At 45.0% G+C, this 19404-nt stretch overlaps 1 protein-coding gene and 1 long non-coding RNA gene across 2 annotated transcripts in view; one reads left to right on the forward strand and one right to left on the reverse strand.

The window, feature by feature from the left end:
- Positions 1-415: 415 nt before the first annotated feature.
- LOC142000431 (uncharacterized) lies at positions 416-4376 on the reverse strand. The gene is made up of 4 exons (XR_012642247.1): positions 4248-4376; positions 2956-3100; positions 1380-1457; positions 416-960 (listed from the first exon to the last, which is right to left on the reverse strand). It is a non-coding gene; the product is annotated as an uncharacterized LOC142000431 (long non-coding RNA).
- Positions 4377-12662: 8286 nt separating this feature from the next.
- Positions 12663-19404, forward strand: part of UBE2G1 (ubiquitin conjugating enzyme E2 G1) — a 41285-nt gene continuing 34543 nt past the window's right edge. Inside the window, exon 1 of the mRNA XM_074974693.1 lies at positions 12663-12945. Coding sequence (XP_074830794.1) covers positions 12900-12945 — 46 coding nt within the window. The 5' untranslated portion in view covers positions 12663-12899. The remainder of the gene's footprint in view (positions 12946-19404) is intronic.

Raw genomic sequence — 19404 nt, forward strand, 5'->3', positions numbered from 1 at the left:
TCACAGTCTCCTTATGTATCATAGGCAAGTCTCTGTGCCTCAGTTCTACATCTGTAAAACGTGGGTGTTGTGAGGCTAAACATATGAAGGACTGTGAAGTGCTCAGATACTATGGTGATGGGGGCAATATAAACACCTAAGATAGACAGACAAACCACAAAGAAAGACCTGCTGAGATTCTTATTTTGAGTGAGCTCTCATTTAGCCTTATTTTTAAAACATTTCTGAAAATATCTCACTCTCTTGGAACAGTGGCTTTTGCAGCGTGTGTCAACCAGAAATCAAAGTCGGAACACCTTGACAGCCCTGCCCACATGGCCTATGGTCAACTACTTGCAGGATCACTAAATACTCATAGGATTGGCTACCAAAGCAGACACTCCTTTTTTTATTTTTTCCACTTCCATCTAGCATCCATATCCAAATATAAATAAGTGTGAACATGGCCTCTGAAGGCACACTGTACTTAACAGAAGATTACATACGATTACAGAAATTTAGGCATTGTTTTCTTCCCTACCCAAAGACATGTTGGCTGTTCCCCACCTTGAAACTGCACCAGACAATTGTTTTGTCACTGTTTTATTTCATGTTCCTGAAACAAAGGGTCAAGATGCCAATACCAGAATTTTATTGTCATGGTGTTTCTGCTACTTTGTCTCGAGCAGAGTAGTCTGCTAGAGTTTGTCAGGACAGAGTTGTGACCTGTAGTCTCTTTCAAGCATATAGAAGAAACCCACATCCAAGTAAATTGGAAAGGCAGGTATAATAGTGTGGCTTACTTGTATTTTAAATGGAGTATTACCAGGTACTTGTCTGCTTTGTTCTTGTGAGCAGGCAGCATACTGAGGTTTATGAGTGTTGAATGGTATATTTTCTTTTGGTGAAAAATGATGGTCTCTGCTACTGTTCTGACTCATTTAGGAATAGGCAGTTATGGTCTCCCTCTTTATTCCGTTTCTGTAAGGAAGGTCAGAAAACAGGCCTTATAAATAATCTACTCAATTACTGTCTCTAATATACCCGACTGGCTTCCAATGTAGTAATCCTTAGATTTCAGCCATGCTACCTTGTGAAGCAACCTTGTTGTTTCATAAGCTAAAGACGTTCTAAAGCTGAAAGCGATCCATATACTTGATCCTACAGCTTTACATAGTGACTACGGTATTGACTACAGTGGGACTACCTTTCTGAATAAAAGCTATAAGGATTTACCAATGTAAATGACATGTTAAATGGAGTTGAGTAGGACTTTGTTTATAAAGCCCTGGACAGTCACAGAAGATGAAAATTCGAATTTAGGAATACTCTGATCCTGGGTAAGTCACTTGGCCTCCATGCTTCAATATTCCAGTCTGTAATATAGTGATTTTCCTTACCTTACAGGGCTTGTACTCCTGTGGCTTACTTCACTTGTGTTGGTGAAATGTGTTCAGGCCCACTGCATGAAGATGCTCCTGGAAAAAACAGAAGTTAAGGAAACAAGTGTAAGCTGGTGGAGTGATTCAACTGGTTGAACAGACAAATATAACTCAAGCCACCTGTGTTTCTCTTCCCCCTTCAGAGCACAATAGCTGCGAAAACAAAAACACTAATTTTACATGATCAGAAATCAAGCCAAGAAGAACCCAACACTTGAGCATGACCTGAGCACCAAAGTGGCCAGATAGAAAACCTTCCTCCACAAGGCATTCTCCCTTTAGTTCAGCCCCCCGCACTCTCCCCAGTAGCTGACTTTATAGCGTTTCCTTCCCTCGGGCATCTGTGAAAACTGAGTCAGGACTTACTAGGTCTCGTCTACACTAGAAAAATTTATACTGATTTAACCTTTGGTTAGGGATGCAATTTTTTACCTATATAGTTATACCAATGTAAGTGCAAGAGTGGAAGCAGTTAAACTAGTGTACCTTATTTTGCTTCCCAGCCTGGAATAAGCACTTTTATGCTGGTATAACTGCATCCACAGTAGGGGGCTTTGCAGATTTAACTATACCAGTATTGTTAAAGTGCAAAATCTTTTCTAGCATAGACAAGGCCTCACTGCTTGCTGATGACCTCTTAGGGCTCTGCTATACAAAGTCACACCCAGAGCCATTGCTCCCATTGGTCTCCGTAGGAATACTCCTTGGTTACAGATTGAAAGATACTAACAAATACCAGGGAAAAAAAGTTATTTGCCATGCATAGAAGCTGGCTTTTGTTTTGTGCACCAAGTTTGATATAAACTGTTGACAATAATGTGTGTACTTTTTAAAAATATTTTTGTTTCTCCAAGGCTCTGTGCTACTGCAATAGAAGATGCAACTCATATTACTGTTTTTTAGTGTTATGTAGTCAAATATCATTCAGACAGAAGATTCTCTATCACTGCAGTTAATTTTGGCCATCTATCATTTTAAAAGCTTCACAATTTATGCCTGTAATGTACAAGGAAGACAAGCACTAGGGCTGTAAGTACAGTTATCTCTAGAGTGCATTTTTGGAGGAGATAATGGGTAACAAATTAATTCAGATTAAAAGAGGACAACAGTCCTAACTACCTAGCGCACTAGTATAGTCTTCTCTTTCTATACCTTTTCCACTTATGACATTTACAGGGAACTACTGCCTCAAATTTGGTGTCTCTCCTGATTACATGAATATACAGCAACATCCCCATTCTACAGAGACTTGAAGAATGCAAAGTATTTTAACAAAAGTGCTTTAATCTACACAAAACCCCCACGAGCTAGATAATAATCCCATTATACAGTTGAGGAAACTGAGGAAGAGCTGTTAAGTGACCAGCCAATGACCAGAAAAGGAGTCAGTACCAAAGCCAGTATTTTAACTCCTGGCTCCCGGCCCTCTCGTCAAATCATGAGATCATGTCATATTCTCATTTACAGAAGTGTAGCCTCTTATTTTCTTCAAATGAGAATACTTAAATTTGTGTCCTTCTGACAACATACCAACCTCAGACAAGCCAAATCTAAACACTGACTCCTCCATATTTCTTCTCCTGAAATTCCCTTGATAGATTGCAAAGTGCTACAAAACTGGATGTCTTTTGAGTTAGACCAGACTCTGTAAGTGAGGAAGCAAAAATCTTCCAACTCACCTAAAAAAAAAAAAAAAAAAAGATCACAAGGTTACACCCATTGATTAATTAATTCTCACAACACACACTTTAGTACCCCTTTTAGACATGAGGATATGATGAGATGTAATGGCAGGTCCAAGGCCATCAAAAGAGTCAAACTCAAAATTTCTTGTGGCTATTCCCCTCTAATGTACCCCAGTTTTACACTGGTATAACCAGTGACTTTAGTGACACTATACTAGGGTTGTCAATTAATCACAGTTAACTCACACGATTAACTCAAAAAAATTAATCACGATAAAAATTTAATCATGATTAATTGCACTGTTGAACAATAGAATACCAATTGGAACTGGGGACACAGCATTTCTGAAGAATCAAGACCAGGCTGTATCAAGTTGGACATCTGTCACACAGTCAGCTTATCTATGTCCTGACATTCCTGCGTGGACCATGCCTCAGTTTCCCCATCTGTTAGTGCTTTTGGTGTAATTGCACAAACTTACCAGTTTCAAGGTAAGATCATTCTGGTTTAATGAAGTCTCAAACAGAGCTACCCCTCTTAGAGTGTGATTCACCACCACCCAGGGGTGAAAATAACTTGAAGGATTTAAATTGGAGTCCTGAGGGGGCGTGGCCTCAACTGAAAGAAGCAGGGCCTTTAAATCAAGATTTAAAGGCCCTGCCTCTTCCAGTTGAGGCCAATCAAGATTTAAAGGCCCCGTGGCTCCGGCTGTGGCTGGGAGCCCCCGGGCCTTTAAATCACCCCGGAGCTACCAGCTGCAGAGGTGGCTGAGAGCCCCAGGGCTCAGGGGCGAATTAAAGGGCCTGGGGCTCCAGCTGCCACAGAGCTTTGGGCCCTTTAAATCACCGCAGGAGCCCTGCCGCCGCTACCCCGGGGCTCTGGCAGCCGGGCTCAGGCAGGGATTTAAAGCCCTGCTGCTGGAACTCCGGCGGCACTTTAAAGGGCCCAGGGCTCCCGACAGCGGCTGGAGCCAACTGGCCCTTTAAATCACCGCCGGAGCCCCTCTGCCAGAGCCCCAGGGCCTTTAAATCACAGCTGGGGAAGCTGGTCCGGTCCAGCACAGCATACTGGACCGGCTTACTTTCACCTCTGCCACCACCATAAAATCTCTAGCAGTTCTTCAGACTATCTTCCAATTACCTTCCAGTTCTTCCCCTCAAGGCTCCTTCTCACCAGGAATCTGTCCACAAAGCCTAAGCCCAAGGCTACATTTACACATCATTTACTCCTTCTTGGAATTCTTCTCCAGACTATATTTATGCCTCTTTTTCCTCAGCTCCAAAAATCACTGCTCCTTCCAAGGCATTCTCCATAGATTAACCCAAACACAACATGTATTCTATCCAAGTCTCCCCCAGAGTAAGCATCAGGTTTTTCCTTTTATATCTGGCCTTGCTCACATGATCAGTAATATAACGCCAAGACTACATTCCCCAGAATTCCTGGCCTTAAAGAGATAAGGCTTCACGGCCCATGCCTCAAGCACCTAGCACCCAAATATTGATGCATCCAAAATACAGCAGCTTTTGAAACATTTTGCATCAGTTTCCAGGAATACAATGGACTTTCCCCCTTCACCAACTTTAAAATTGTGTTTTTCCTAAGGACACATTTACAGTTACATCAGCCTTTTAAAGGACTTTAGGCTGCTTAAAACCAAATGGTTGTTTAAGATTCAGATGTTTAATTGATTCCTATCTGTTTTGAAACTGTTTCTCTGTAGAACAGCTCATCTGTAGTTACTGTTACACACTTACCAACATTGTTCAAACCTCATCAAAACAAGGATCAGAGGAACAGAAGAAAAGCTTAAATTCCAAAGCGATAGCTGCTTTGGTTATACCTCGTATATAGACAGGAGTACATATGGAAACAAATTCATCCCCCAAGAAATGTTGAATTCAGTGGAGTTATGCTGCAGAATCAGAGCTCAATCCTGCTTCACTGAAGTCAGTAAAGTTTTTCCATTGACTTCAGACAGGAGCAAGATTAAGCCCCATTTTGCCATACAGAATTTCAGGCCAGAATAGTTCTTTGTTGTAAGTGCTTTTATAGTCAAAAATAATCTTGTAGACTGGGAAAGGAAGGGCCAAAATGCTCTAGGTTTTATACTTTTCTCGATGTAAGGGCATGAGCAGGTTTTTAAAAAAGTCTAGTGGAAGTAGCAACAAAAACCCACTTACAAGGCCAAATCCTCCAGAAGACAATAGAGTTCACTGGTGTAACTGAGAGGAGAATCGGGTCCACAGCTACTAATGACTCCCAAATCTATCTGTTTTGCTAATTCAGCAGGTCTGCCAACCATAATCACATAATACATCCATAATTTCCATAACACATCCCACACATTCAGCTGTTTGCCAGCAATCGTGCTTAGATGTTCCCCAGAATCTTATGTACTGGCTTCCATGGCTCTTTGAAGTAGGTAGAGCCCTGCAAATCTGTCGATATCCGCAGACCATGTATGCAGATTATGAATGGATAAATTTTATATCTAGAGCCCTGCAAATCTCCAGGTATCCGCTTTATATCTGTGGATGCAGATGCGGCTATCCACAGACCATGTTTGGGGATCATGGATCAGACGCGGATACAAATTTTGTATCTGCACAGGGCTCTAGAACAGGGATGGGCAAACTACAACCCATGCGCCACATCCGGCCCGTCAGCCATTTTAATCTGGCCCTTGAGCTCCCGCTGGGGAGTGTGGTCTGGGGATTGCCCCGCTCCGGCGCTCCAGCCGGGGAGCAGGGTCGGGGGCCACTCCGTGCGGCTCTCAGAAGCAGCGGCATGTCCCCCCTCCGGCTCTTATGCGTAGGGGCAGCCAGGGGACTCCACTCCGCATGTCACCCCCGCCCCAAGCACCGCCCCAACAGCTCCCATTGGCTGGGAACCACAGCCAATGACAGCTGCAGTGGCGGTGCCTGTGGACGGGTCAGCGCGCAGCAGAGCCACGAGGCCGCACCTCCGTGTAGGAGCCAGAGGGGGGACATGCTGCTGCTCTGGGAGCCGTTTGAGGTAAGTGCCGCCTGGAGCCTGCACCCCTGAGCCACCCCCCACTCCAGCCCTGATCCCCCTCCCACCCTCCAAACCCCTCTGTCCAGCCAGGAGCACCCTTCTGCACCCCAAACTCCTCATCCCCAGCCCCACCCCTGTGTCCCAACCCCCTGCTGCAGCCCTGATCCCCCTCCCACACCCTGAACTCCTCATTTCTGGCCCCACCCCGGAGCCTGCACCCCCAGCCAGCGCCCTCACCCCCTCCAACACCCCAACCCCCAATTTTGTGAGCATTCACGGCCCGCCATACAATTTCCATATGCAGATGTGGCCCACGGGCCAAAATGTTTGCCAACCCCTGCTCTGGAAGTTCAGACTCCCACTTCAAAGGGGGCACTTCAAGAATCTGTGAAATGGTTCACTTCTGGCACCAGATAAGGACCTTGTTATAAGTGGCTGTGTAATTCTGCTTTAGCAGAATACTAGACGCAGGGCTGGGAGCCAGACAAATACTGATAATCCCTTTGTGGGTTGTGGCCACAGGAGCAATAGAGAATAGACTGCTTTAATTATGACCTAATCCTACACTCCTTTCTTATTGATTGCAATGGGAATTTTATGAAAGGACTAAGACTGCTGTATTGCCCCCCTCCCAACCCATCATCATCTTTTTGCTCTTCCTCCCAACCCAAGTCACTCCACTCTACTCTTCCCCTCCCCCCAAATGTTATTCTGCCAGAGAACCAGAAGAACTTGAGCAGTATGGAACACTGCTATGCTCATTAAGGCATAACAGACTGGTGCCAATTACATTAAATGCAAGACAGAAGTCAATATTCCGTGGGTATGTCTACACAGCAAAAAAACCTGTGAGTCTCAGAGCCCAGGTCAAGTGGCTCAGGCTCTTAGAGCTTGTGCTGTGGGGCTAAAAAGAGCAGTGTAAACATTCGGGCCCAGGCTGGAGTCAGTGTCTGAAACTTGGCAAGGGGGAGAGTCTTGAAGCCCAGGCTCCAGCCTGAGCCCAAACATCTACACTTCTATTTTTAGCCCCACAATGTGAGCTTGAGTCAGTTGAACCAGACTCTGAGACTTGCTGCCACAGGATTGTTTTTTGTTATTGTGTAGATGTGCCCTGTGTGTGTTGAGGCCTGGGCGTAGGACAAGAGCCAGTGGGACACTGGATTGGGAGTCCGACCCAGCTTCTATTTCTTGCTCCAACACAGGCTGCTGTAAGATCTTGGGCAAATCACTTCAGCACAATGTGATTGTTTCTCTTCCCACCCTTTGTCTATGTCATCTGTTAGGACTCTAAACTCTACAGGGAAACGTCTTAGTACATGTTTATGCAGGATTAGCTCAACAGGGCTCTGATCTTAGTTGGGGCATCTAAGCACTAGGGTGATACAAATAAACAACAGATATTTCAGTGAGGTTCACTCTATTAAGGGATGTGCTGTGGTAGGTGCACACTTTTTTCCCTTACAGTTTGCCACTGTGCTGCTCTCTGCTCTATTTTTCATTGGATACTCCTCCTGCTCTTCCCAGTGGAACATGAACCCAGCAACATTTGAGTAGGAGTTGAACTTTTGAACCTGTTATGCAGGAGTGGGTTTGAACTTAGATAAAATAGTTCTGACCATACTTAGTACTGGTCCTAGGGTCCAGCTTCCCACTTTATTTATAGATCAAGTTTAAGCAGAAAAATAACACAGCTTTTAGACCTTGCTGTGCTGTTATTCAAGCCATTGTATAAATCCCTGAAACAGGGTGTTGTATATGGAAGAACCCAGTGCTTGGCTCTATTCTTTTCCTCTGAGCCCTCAGTGACAGAAGAGTTTGCAGAATACTTGCTTTTGGCATGAAGCTGAGTATGCTTGCAAGGTTGAAGCCAAATGCTGCCCTCATACTATCTCTCAGGAGAAAATTTGGCCCTCATCACACACACAAGCTCATTCAGGTTTAGTCACTCAGATACCAGTGCTAAGGAATGCACTATAAAAAGGTAAAGGCTTAGAGTGGGCTTGCTTACAGCAGCGCAGCAAAATGGTCCTTTCCCCTGGTGACTGCTTGGGTACGAGAACCTAAGCCTTTCTAACCATAAGGACTACAGGGGTTTTTTGTTTGTTTGTTTACTATTTATGTAACAAAAACTTCAGATTGTGAGCTGGATGTAAACTGACGCAGTGGTGACTGCTCAAATCTGCAAACAGTCTGAAACAATAAGAGGTATGACATGCTCTCATTTGTCTTAGTGGGATTAAGTTTTAAGCCTAATGATAGTTATCAATTATGCAATTTAAATTTCATTTCATTGATCTCAGCATGCATGAAATACATTTGCATTACAGAGATCTATGCTATCTACTAAGAGTAGAGCGTCATTTGGTGTCATGAGTATACAGAAGTTAGGTGTGGTAAGCACACCACTTTTCCCTAATCTGCCCCGTGCAGATAGTTATCATGGTGCAAGGGAAAGATCATTACCCTCAGCTTCTGACCAAACAATCCTTGTTACTTCTACTAAGGCCAGGTCTATATTACAGTGGGCCATCTTGATTATCACTACAAAAGTTTTTTTTCTCCTGCTGATAATAGCTCATCTTAATTAATTAGCTTCTTACAGTTTGTATGGCATCTTCTTACTATATGTTCCATTCTATGCATCCAATGAAGTGGGCTGTAGCCCACGAAAGCTTATGCGCTAATAAATTTGTTAGTCTCTAAGGTGCCACAAGTACTCCAGTTCTTATTACAGAGTTGGGTCGACCTCAGCTGCCTTACGTCGACCTAAGTCGAAGTATCTACACTACAGCATTGCTTCCAGCAGTGTAAGTCCCCCACTATAGCGACCTAATAAGTCCACCTCCACGAGAGGCATAGTGTTTAGGTCAATGTAGTTAGGGTGGCGCAGTGCCTGTGTAGGCACTGTGCTGCCCGGCACTGAGAGCCCGTATCACAAGTCACCCCCATGAAGCTCCCCATGGTTAAGAAAGAACACTTTGCCAACAAGTGACCTCATGGCTAGGTACAGTATGATTTGGGTTATATTGTAATAGGCTACAGAACTGTTCTTGGAACTGCAATCTAGTAATAGACTTGTCAGAAATATGTACTCATGTCTGGATTGACAGCTAGAACAGAAACTTGAATTAATTTAGTACTGGCTTGACTGGCATTGAGAATTAAAGCTTCCTTTTATGCACAGAACATATATAGAATCCATACAAGCTTCACTTATGCTCCCCACAAACATGCCCTATCTCTGAGTTGGAGTGACCACTTCTCAGTGCAAGTGGGTAGTTCACAACACACTGTCTCCAAGTCTGCTAACAACAGTGTCAGTATGTGCTCACTGTGGTGATGGTTTCTCATGATAAGGACAGCTGAAATATGAACTGCTCTCACACCACCAACTCATTTTGCATGTTGTGTACCACCAGCCATCATAATGCTAACTCAAACGGAGTTTAAAAACAACCACCTATTGGGTAAAAGCACCATCTCCTGTTACCACTCACCTGAGCCATCCAGCCACCGCCCCCCCCCCCCACCCAAATCCAGCAACATTTAACATCAAGCAAAAGGTTTCCCATACACACTGCTTTGGGTCATACCACTGGTGTTTGTGTATGAGACAAGTTCTGACTTTTGTCTTCTTGTCAGAACCTTGAAATTCTGTTTCAATTAACTTTATGACATGAATTATATAACTAAAATTTAGAATAGCCCTGACTATTATTGACATATTTCTGATCTACTCTATCAAAAATCCTCCTTACCTTTAGAGTTTGAGATTTTTTCATTAAAGATTTAATACATATCTTACCACATTTTTAACTATTAACCCACTGACCTGAGAAACATTCAATACCTCAGTCTGGATTGGCTAGTCTGGAGTAAGCCTACAACAATGGTCCTGCTTAACAATGGGTTTGCTGAAGTCCTTTCTACATTTAAGAATTATACCAGCACATCCACATTACCTATTATGTTTCAGGGTTACCAGTATAGCAGGCTCATAAAAAGTATTCCCTGCAACTGTTGCAGTATCACTGCATTCTGGATCCCTATCCCAATTCCCATCATAGCTCCTCAAAAGTATCTCATTGCTTAGCACTATAAAGTGCAAAATGAACTCCCACACTAGAGACTTTTAACATAAAAATTAAATATTGTTTTTAAGAACTGAATGAAACTGACAAAGCGTTGCAGGTTGGGAGCTGTGTGAAATAAGTTTTGGAATCAGAGTCTACATCCCAATGAATGGGTGGCCATTTCCACCCCTCACAATAGGTCTCAGCTCTCTATCCCCTCAGTGTGATTCCCTCTAATGATAACAATATTGGTGAAGGGAAGAAAGAGGGTATATTTCATCTGTGTTGGAAATTCTTGTGTTATCTCAGTTGAATTACATAAGAGGACCAAGCCTTGATCAAAAAGATCAGTAGAGCGATAGCAGAAGTAACGAGGGGAGGAGGGGTAGTGTTAGAATGACCAATGCATTAGAGCAGCTGAATTGCCAGCTTTCAGGCCACATGTGGGGTTAGCTTCACTGCAGCATTAGCTTGAGGAGTAAGTCCAGGGATGCCCGTAACCAGACTCCCATTCACACACACAGACATTTCTAGCTCAACTGAAGAGGTGCTTTAAATTTGCTCTAACTGGCTCACTGGGGGCATGGGTTGAAGTTCGAATGCTTCTGAATCTTGAGCTAGTAAAGCAGCCAGGATTCAGCTACTCTGTGCAGCTAATATAACCACTCTGTGCAATTTGACTGGTCTCACTAGACTACCTCAAGAGAAGTTACTTTGGATATAGGTGATCTGAGCTAATGCCACATAAGCCTTAGAACTTCAGTGAGGCAGAGTGACGAGAAAGGAAGCAATAGTAATGAAACTCGCTGCACGCCTTTCCACTTTCAGAACTCAATGCAAGATTTCCCCCTCTGATGTGGCTTTCCCTTAGTAAATTACTGATTCACACTCTGTGGCCAACCCCAATTCTAGTGCCCTTCCATCAATAAGAAAAGTATTTTCCATAGTTCTAGGAGACTTTTTGGGGGGGAAAAGGACCTATTTATTTATTTTAGAGAGCCATCACAAAGTAAAGCCCTTTGCAAATGTAGTTTGCCTTATCTTTGTAGAAAGACAGCTACTTCCTCAGTTTCTCCTCATTAGTTGTGTAATTCAGTCCTCTAACCAAAGACTCCACTTCTTACAGGATTAAATAAACAATATAAATAATAAGAATCCAACAAAACACTTCACTATTCAGCATAGAGGCCTGCACCTCTTCTAAGGGCTCAAACAACCCTTTGAGACAATCACACAAGCAGCTCTTACTTTTTCCAGATTATTTACCGGATTTCTAGCTTAAATCACTTCCCTTCAGACAACTTCCATGCTCCCAAGGCCCTTTCCTCAGCCCTTTAATTGTTGTTTTAAACCTCTTCCTAAATGTTTCATATAGAGACCCTACAACCATCCCCATTCCCTTCAACTATAAAGCAACATAATAGATTTTATTTCAGAGTAGCAGCCGTGTTAGTCTGTCTTCGCAAAAAGAAAAGGAATACTTGTGGCACCTTAGAGACTAACAAATTTATTTGAGCATAAGCTTTCGTGTAGCTCACAAAAGCTTATGCTCAAATACATTTGTTAGTCTCTAAGGTGCCACAAGTACTCCTTTTCTTAATAGATTTTATGTTTTCTCAAGGAATTACCAGGGGGGCTACCTCTTTTATAATCCTTCCCCTTACTGCCCAGCCTAGCTTCCATAACCCCAGTCCCAGAGTACCTTTGTTCTGGGCTGACCCAGGAGAGCCAGAGCTGGTGACTGAGCTTGTCCTGTGCTACTTCATTTCCTTGAGCTCATTCAGAGAAAGCTCACATCACACAATCAATAAGCAAAAGTACATACACTTTGCAGCGCTCCCACACAGGGTAGAGAGAAAGAAGAGTTTTCTTTTAGCCGCAGCCATTTCCCTAAGCCTTGGCCCTCGCCCGGCCTCACGTTGAAAACCCATGTTATTTTCTGGGGCTTTGGAGGAGGTGGTACTTGGGTAGGCTGAGGGCTGCAGGGGTTTGGTGGATAATTATCTAGGGGCAGCCCTTTTTTGCTGCACCCCTTTGAATAAATCAGGGCTTGTGGAAATGCAGAGTAACTGTCCTGCCCCCTTCCCTTGAGCTGCTGAGGTAACTCCACTGGGACCCAGCTCCCCACCGCCAGGCACGCATGGCCTCAGGAGGCTGCTGGGCCGGGCTTCACTCGGGAGAGTTGTGTCCCCCAGACATACTATCAGGAAGATGCAGGAGCGAAAGACCCTGCTCCACGAGGGGAGGAACTGGGAGTCCTCCTGGGTGTGGGCCACTGCCAAGGCCAACAGCAGCACCAACCGTGGGCCTTCTCCTTCTCCGGGTTACAGCGAGGGCCATCGCCTGACCTTCTCAAAATGGCGGTGGGGGTGGATCCACCTGGACCCCCTCCCCAAGATGGCGACGCGGGGCGGCCGGCCGCCGGAGCCCGGTTGTGGGGAGTGCGCTTGCGCGCCGGGGCCCGGAGTGCAGTGAAATTCCGGGAGGGCGGGGGGAGGTGGTGAGTGAGCGGCAGACACGGAGCGACGGGCTTAAGCCCCGGTTAGGGACCCTGTGTGCTACGGCGGCGCCCGACGCGGAGCCAGACCCCGGGGGGGCCAGGAGCGGGCGGCGTGAGGGGGACTCGCCGCCGCCGGCCAGTTCGTTCGCCGCAGCAGCCTCGCCGCCGCTCGGACTCCCTCCCCGGGCAGAGAGGGGGAGAATGACGGAGCTCCAGTCCGCCCTGCTACTGCGGAGGCAACTAGCAGGTAGCCGGGCTGGGGCCCAGGCTGGGGGCGGCGGGCCGGGAGCCCTGCTCAGGGGGGCAAGCTGCGTCGGGCCTGGGGCGGACGGGAGCTGGCGGTGGGGGGCGGGAGCATGAGGGCGGCGGGTGGGGGGGGGGTAAGTTACGGGCCGGTTGTGTGGACAGGCGTGGGGGGGAGGAGGGCAGATTGGGGCACCCCTTCCCCCTCACGCCGGGAGCTGAGGGAAGTAGGCCGCCGGGGGGAGGAGGGGAGCTGCGTGGTGGAAGCGGGGGAGGGGCTCAGGCTGGGGTGTTTGGGGGGGCTGGAGGTCGCTGTCGGGCGCGTTGGAATCTTTCTCCCCCCCCCTCCCCCCAGGTGGCAGGCGGATGGGGGGGGTGTCTCCTTGTGCTCTCTCGGGGCGGGGCCTAAAGAGGATTTGAGGGATTCCCTTGTGCTCCCCCCCCTGTGAACGTGCCCAGGGTGTCTCCCCTCCCCTTGCTAGGTTGGGGTGCTGCTCGGCAACAAAGCTCCAGGAGGCGATCGCTTGGCTTGTCTGTGTGGGGCTGAGTCCCCGTCCCCCCCCCCTTACGGGGAGGATCTGAGGGGCTGCAGCTGTCACAGCCCCTCTTTCCCCCGGAACAGCGGGCATGGCGCTCCCCCCTGCTGCGGGGAAGGGTGGGCATCTTCCTCCTCCCTTCTTTTGTTTTAAGCTCTGAAGAGGCTCGGGGGAAAGCGGGGGTGGGGGGGGCGATGGATCTGACAAGCCGGGGTCTGGGCTGGAGGCGTGTGGGTGCCAAGTGAGGGTAGGGGGCTGGGGTTGGGGGCGCGGGATGGAAGAAGATAGCGAGATCCGGCTCTGCCCCAGGTGTCTTGGGGGAGTGGAGACGACAGGGAAGGTCGGGGTCGCTGCTTGATTCACTTTCCGACTCGCGTCTCGATCTCCCCTCCCCCTTCCTTTGTCCCTGGCCTGACCAGCCTTGCATGGCTAGCCCAGTGTGCCTCAGCCACTGCTGCTGATACAAGGGGACCTGGCTCGGCTCGGCCTGTCCCGGCGGCAGCGCCGAGCATGCGCGGGGCCGCCCGGGCGGCTGGCCTCACAATGCAGCTCCATGTGCAGCTCGCTGCCAGATTTAAAGAGAAATGATCCAGCAGTTGTGGCTGTGTCGGCTGCAGCAAGCAGCGTGTCATTTTCGCTCTTCTCCCTCCCCTACGGAGCACGTGCTCCCCCTTGATCCCTCTAGTTTCCTGCTACCAGAATGAAGTAATCATCTTTAAAAACAGATTTACCCGGTATTTGACTAAGGTGTTAGTCAGACCTAATGGCCTTCCTCTTGTCTTGTGCAAAAAAAAATTGCTTCACATCATAAGGAAATATATGGCACTAAGTATAACTAAACTCTGACAAAGGAGGCTTTAGAGAGTGGAGGAGTCGCACAGGGGAAGGAGTCATTCAGTGACAATGGAAACCAAAGTGTAGATCTAGTGTCAGAGGAATTATGGGAATTAGACTTGGGGGGGGGGGGAGAGCAGTAGAAATCATAGTGTACCAGGGCAGTCCATCCAAAGCAGAATGAGGGAACAAGATGACCAGTAGTTCTCTTCCAGTATTTAATGCCTAGCTTGTGACATAAGCAATTTTTAGAATGTTGTTTTATATCAACTTTTTTAAAATGCAACTTCCTGCTTGGTGTGTCTAGCTTTCAGTGGGTATGTCTAAGTTGCAAAAGAATGCATGAACTCGGGTTAGCTAATGTGAACTAAAACTACGGTGACCAGATAGCAAGTGTGGAAAATTGGGACACTTTTTTGGGGGGTGGGCGGGAGGGGTTTAGTTGCATATATGACAAAGCCCCTAATATTGGGAGAGTCCCAATAATATTGGCATGTCTGGTCATCCTAGTTAAAATAACAGTGAAAACCAGGCTTTTAATTCAGGTTAGCAACTAGAGTTCAACCCCAGGCTCCTCTAAGGTTTGAACTCCAGCTGCTAAGCAGATTAAAAACCAAGTTCCTGTGCGTTCACTGATTTAATGAATCCTGTCTGTCTGGTAAACTACACACGTGTAACAGTGTAAACTAGTATATAATTTCTTAAAGATGTCGTAAAAAAAAAGTTGTAAGGAAGGTGTCCAGTGCATAATGTGGCTAAAACGAAGTGTTAGCAATAGCAATGTTAAATGTGTATCTGTTCCCTTTCGTGGTACTGAAAATTTTACGGTGTCTATACTCAGTGTGAGTGCCTGCTGAGATACATTAATCTTGATAGGTATAGATTTGTCCAGAAATCCTATAGCTCCTTAGAAGGGCTTAGTAGTTTGCATCTTTGTGTATGGGCGTTGAGTGTATGTAGTGTAAGGGGTCTATTTTGTAGTAATTGCGAAGTTCAGTAACTGCAATAAAGACTGGTTAGGTTAAGAATTTTTCAACTTTCTGCTTCGAGTCACTGATGCTTATCTGACAAAATGAATAATCAAATGCCTCAAAGACATGGCTTATGATCACAAACCAAATTTCTTGGAAATGGCCTTCCTTGATGATCACTTTAGATAAGCTGTTAGCAGCAGGACAGTGGGGTGGGAGGAAGTTTTGTTTCATGGTCTCTGTGTGTATATAATGTCTTCTGCAGTTTCGACGATATGCTATGCATCCGATGAAGTGAGCTGTAGCTCACGAAAGCTCATGCTCAAATAAACTGGTTAGTCTCTAAGGTGCCACAAGTACTCCTTTTTCTTTTTTCTTTTTACAAAATTTCTTGGTTCTATATTATGTAACTTAAGAGTTACAAGACCAAATGATGGCCTAAATAGACACAGTACCTTACTATTTTGATGGCATTACTCCTGAAGATTGCATAATTTGATATTGGATTTCTTGAAAGAATGGTAAAGAAACTATGTAGATTTGATTTCTGTAAGGAGTCTCTGAAATCCTGGGCCACTCCAGCATAGGGCTAACAAGAAAAAGTGTGGGTAACTTCAGAGAATGGGCACTTGAGCGTACAGGTAGAATTGGTTTCAGTGCTTTGGGCTTCGCTTTCATGCCCTTTCTGTTGATGAACTCCTGCTTATTTGAAACTTTAGTCTTTAAAAGATGACTAGTGAGACAACTTGTCACCATTGCCATCACTAATTCAACAGTATTGGGAGTAACTGCAAATTGTCTGTAATAGTACTTGGAACAGATGTAACCCACAGTGTTATATGATGATACAGCTGGTAGCTCTTCCCCACGTGGGTTCCCATTGTAGGATTCTGTGGCGCTGAACCTATGGTAAATGTCTCTACGTCTGGGAGGTAGAAGGGGGAGGTAAAGGAACCTTGGAGTCTCCAAAGTACTACTACTTTGGGTGACTATCATTTTGACAAGTAGGACTCTTCTCCACATTTTGATAGCATGGATGGGATTTCTAAAAAGCAAATTGAGCAGAAACTTGAGACTCTCAGACAGTGCTCTCTTTGATAGCAGGCCACTTGAAATCCTAATGCAGAGAGGTTGGACTTGATTTGTCTGTCATCTGATGGACTGTTGGCTGCCTCCTTCCAAGTCTCAGTTTCATTTTTTCACACCCACAATATTTGCTGTACCTCCAAACAAAATGTAACATACTAATATTCTGATATTACTGTTTGCTTCTGGGGGGACTAATACTTCACACTCAGTGCTATGCATAGTAGGAAGGCTGGTGAGTCACAGGATGGGATTAAGGGCAGGGGCTGAGTAAAGACAGCAAATACATGTCTGAGATTCTTTGTGTGATCAAAGTTTGATAAAATAGCTCTAGATCATACCCATATCCTTTTAAGTAGTGGTACCTGAGCACAGGAGGTCTGAATCAGAGCTGTTAGACTTGGAGCAAGGGGTGAGTGAGGTAGGAGAGCTGAAGGTAGAGAAACAATTAGTGGATCTAAGAGCCATTAGTAGGGCAAGGAGTGGGATAGAGATTAACTGCATTCTCCAGTGCAGTTAGGCGAGAGAGAAGTGAGATCCTAGATAGCAATTATAAGCCCCTAGGACTCTTTTTAGTACCCATCCCATTTCCCTTCTACTGGCAGCAAAGTACTTGGTGGTTTTTGAAATTGTTTCCCTCCTCCTACCCCCCAATCGGTGGCAAAGTACCATAGACTGCAACAGAAGCTGGTTCGTGCTGTATGTATCCAAAAGCTGCTTTAGACCAGGGTATCACTAGCTTTAAAGTAAGCCATCTTCCCCACTAGCTAGAAACTAACTTTTTCTAAAAGAAAATACAAACTTGAGCAGAACCTTTAATTAAATCTTTAACCATGGCGATGTAAGGACATTAGGGAAAGCTGTAGGCACTCTTCACGTACAATCTGCAACAATATACTACCCTGGTTACCTTTTGCGTTGTGGGAAGTCTAGCTACCAGAATGGTGGTTCCCAGTAGTGCTGTAACTTGAGCTGCTGTCAGTGCTCCTGTCAGCTGAAAGGGCGATCCTCTTGCCTGTATGAAAGTAATAGTCATAGTCCAAGTGCTAACTCTTTTCTTGTCCTGGATAACACTAACATCTAAAGCTATATATGTGTTGAGCCTAACTTCTCAACCTGACTTCAGATGTGAATATATCTGATTTCATATCCAACTTACTTCCTCTTTCCACCTTCTCTAAGATGCTAATAGATCTTGTCTGTCTCTCTCCAACGTGGACTAGACAGTCCTGTTTTTTGTAAAGGATGCATTGACAGAAGGAATATAACTTTTCACATTTCACATATCAAATTACAGACACTGTCAGTGTTATAACGTGCATATACTTTCAGTATATCAACTAGATCCTGGACTAATACAAGAAGCTGTCAAATCTTGACTAAAGGAGTCCTGTTGTGTAACAGAATATTAATAGTCAAATTTAACATGACAAGCCTTACTTTAGATGGGACAGGCAGATATAAGATTCACATTTAGCTGGTAATAAGTTGGTATTGCCCAACTTTGATTTTGTTTTTTGAAGGGGAAGCATTAATTACTATTATCACCAGAGCAGCAGTATTTCTGGGACAGCTGTACCAGAGAGCGAGTAGTGACAAAATAGGAGCAAACTTTAGTGGATGGGCTTTTTGACTCCAGTGGCCTTTCCTCCCCAGCAAATCCTTTGTCCGGAAATATAACTTAATTAACGCTAGTAATTTACCTTGATGGAAGGAGAAGCTAAGTGGCCAGACATCAACACAGCCAACTCAACCATGTTCTGGTTGGATTTTTTAATTTCTGGTGGTGACAGTAACCAAGGTGACCATTAAAAACTTTTTCTCTTCCTCTTCACACCACAAAAAACTGTCAGAAGCATAATTACCCTTTTCTTTTGAGTTGTAATACCTGAAGTATGAATAACTCGAGATTTCTGATGGTGGTGATGTCTTTGCCTGCTCCTGGAGAATAGCAGAAGTTGGGAAAACAACATGACTAGATGGAAAAAGATGGAAGTATCTAAGGCTTGTACAAGACATCTCGCTAAACATACCGGACATACTGGGTCAGACCAAAGGTCATCTAGCCCAGTATCCTGTCTTCTGTTCATTCCCTCTGGAGCACCTGGCATTGGCCACTGTCAGAACAGGTAATCATCAAGTGATGAAGTACTAACAAGGGATACTGTGGAATGAGGAACAATCATAGTGCCTTCTCAGTGCCCACAATGAAGAAACTTTTTTTGTTTTGATACTATTAGGCAGATTAATTTTTGGGTGTGTTTTCACCCAAATTCCTTGAGAGAGCCTGACTTCCAGGTACCTACCTGTTCATGATGGCAAAAATTCAGTCTCCTCTGTAGTATTTCTGAAACAGCTAACTGATTCAGAAATGTGCTTCACAGGAAATAGACTAACTTGTATCATAGTTTCTTTTTGACTATAACTGCATTATGCTTGGTCCATCTTTCCTTAATCCTCATTTTTAAAAAAAAGTTATTTTTATAACTAACCAAGACTGCCTTCTTGTGCTGTCTTGTGTCTTTCTAATGGAAAACATAACTACATCTCCAATTCAGCAAGGATTAAATAGGCATTTGTTTTAAGCTTTTTTTCTTTCAAAGCTGTAGTTCTACAGCTGTAAACATCCCAACTGAAAATAACTGGTCCTCATAAATTAAACTCTTCTCTGCCAGAAATACCAGTGTTCTGGATCATTTTCCTTCTTGTAGAATGGCTACTTCAAACTCTCATCTCTTGATCTAGGCACCCTTGCTGGGACATTTTCAGGGTCTTAACTTAGCCTTGAAATCATGGTTCTAAAGCATGTCTGAACTATTTCTGCAGGAATAACACTAACTTTTTATGCACTCATCTTAACTCATGCCAGATCCTCTTGATGCAACTTTGTCGCTATTGCTGGTATTGAGGACCCAGTATAGTTAAATTGAAACTGGAAGAAGTAACTTTTGCTTGCCACTCTGAAAGGCCTTTCAGTGAAGTGTAGGGTTAGTGGGATAATACAAATGTCAACCAGAGTAAATAGGAAAATAAGTA

Source organism: Natator depressus, chromosome 17, assembly GCF_965152275.1.
Source record: "Natator depressus isolate rNatDep1 chromosome 17, rNatDep2.hap1, whole genome shotgun sequence".
NCBI classification, from domain to species: Eukaryota; Metazoa; Chordata; order Testudines; family Cheloniidae; genus Natator; species Natator depressus.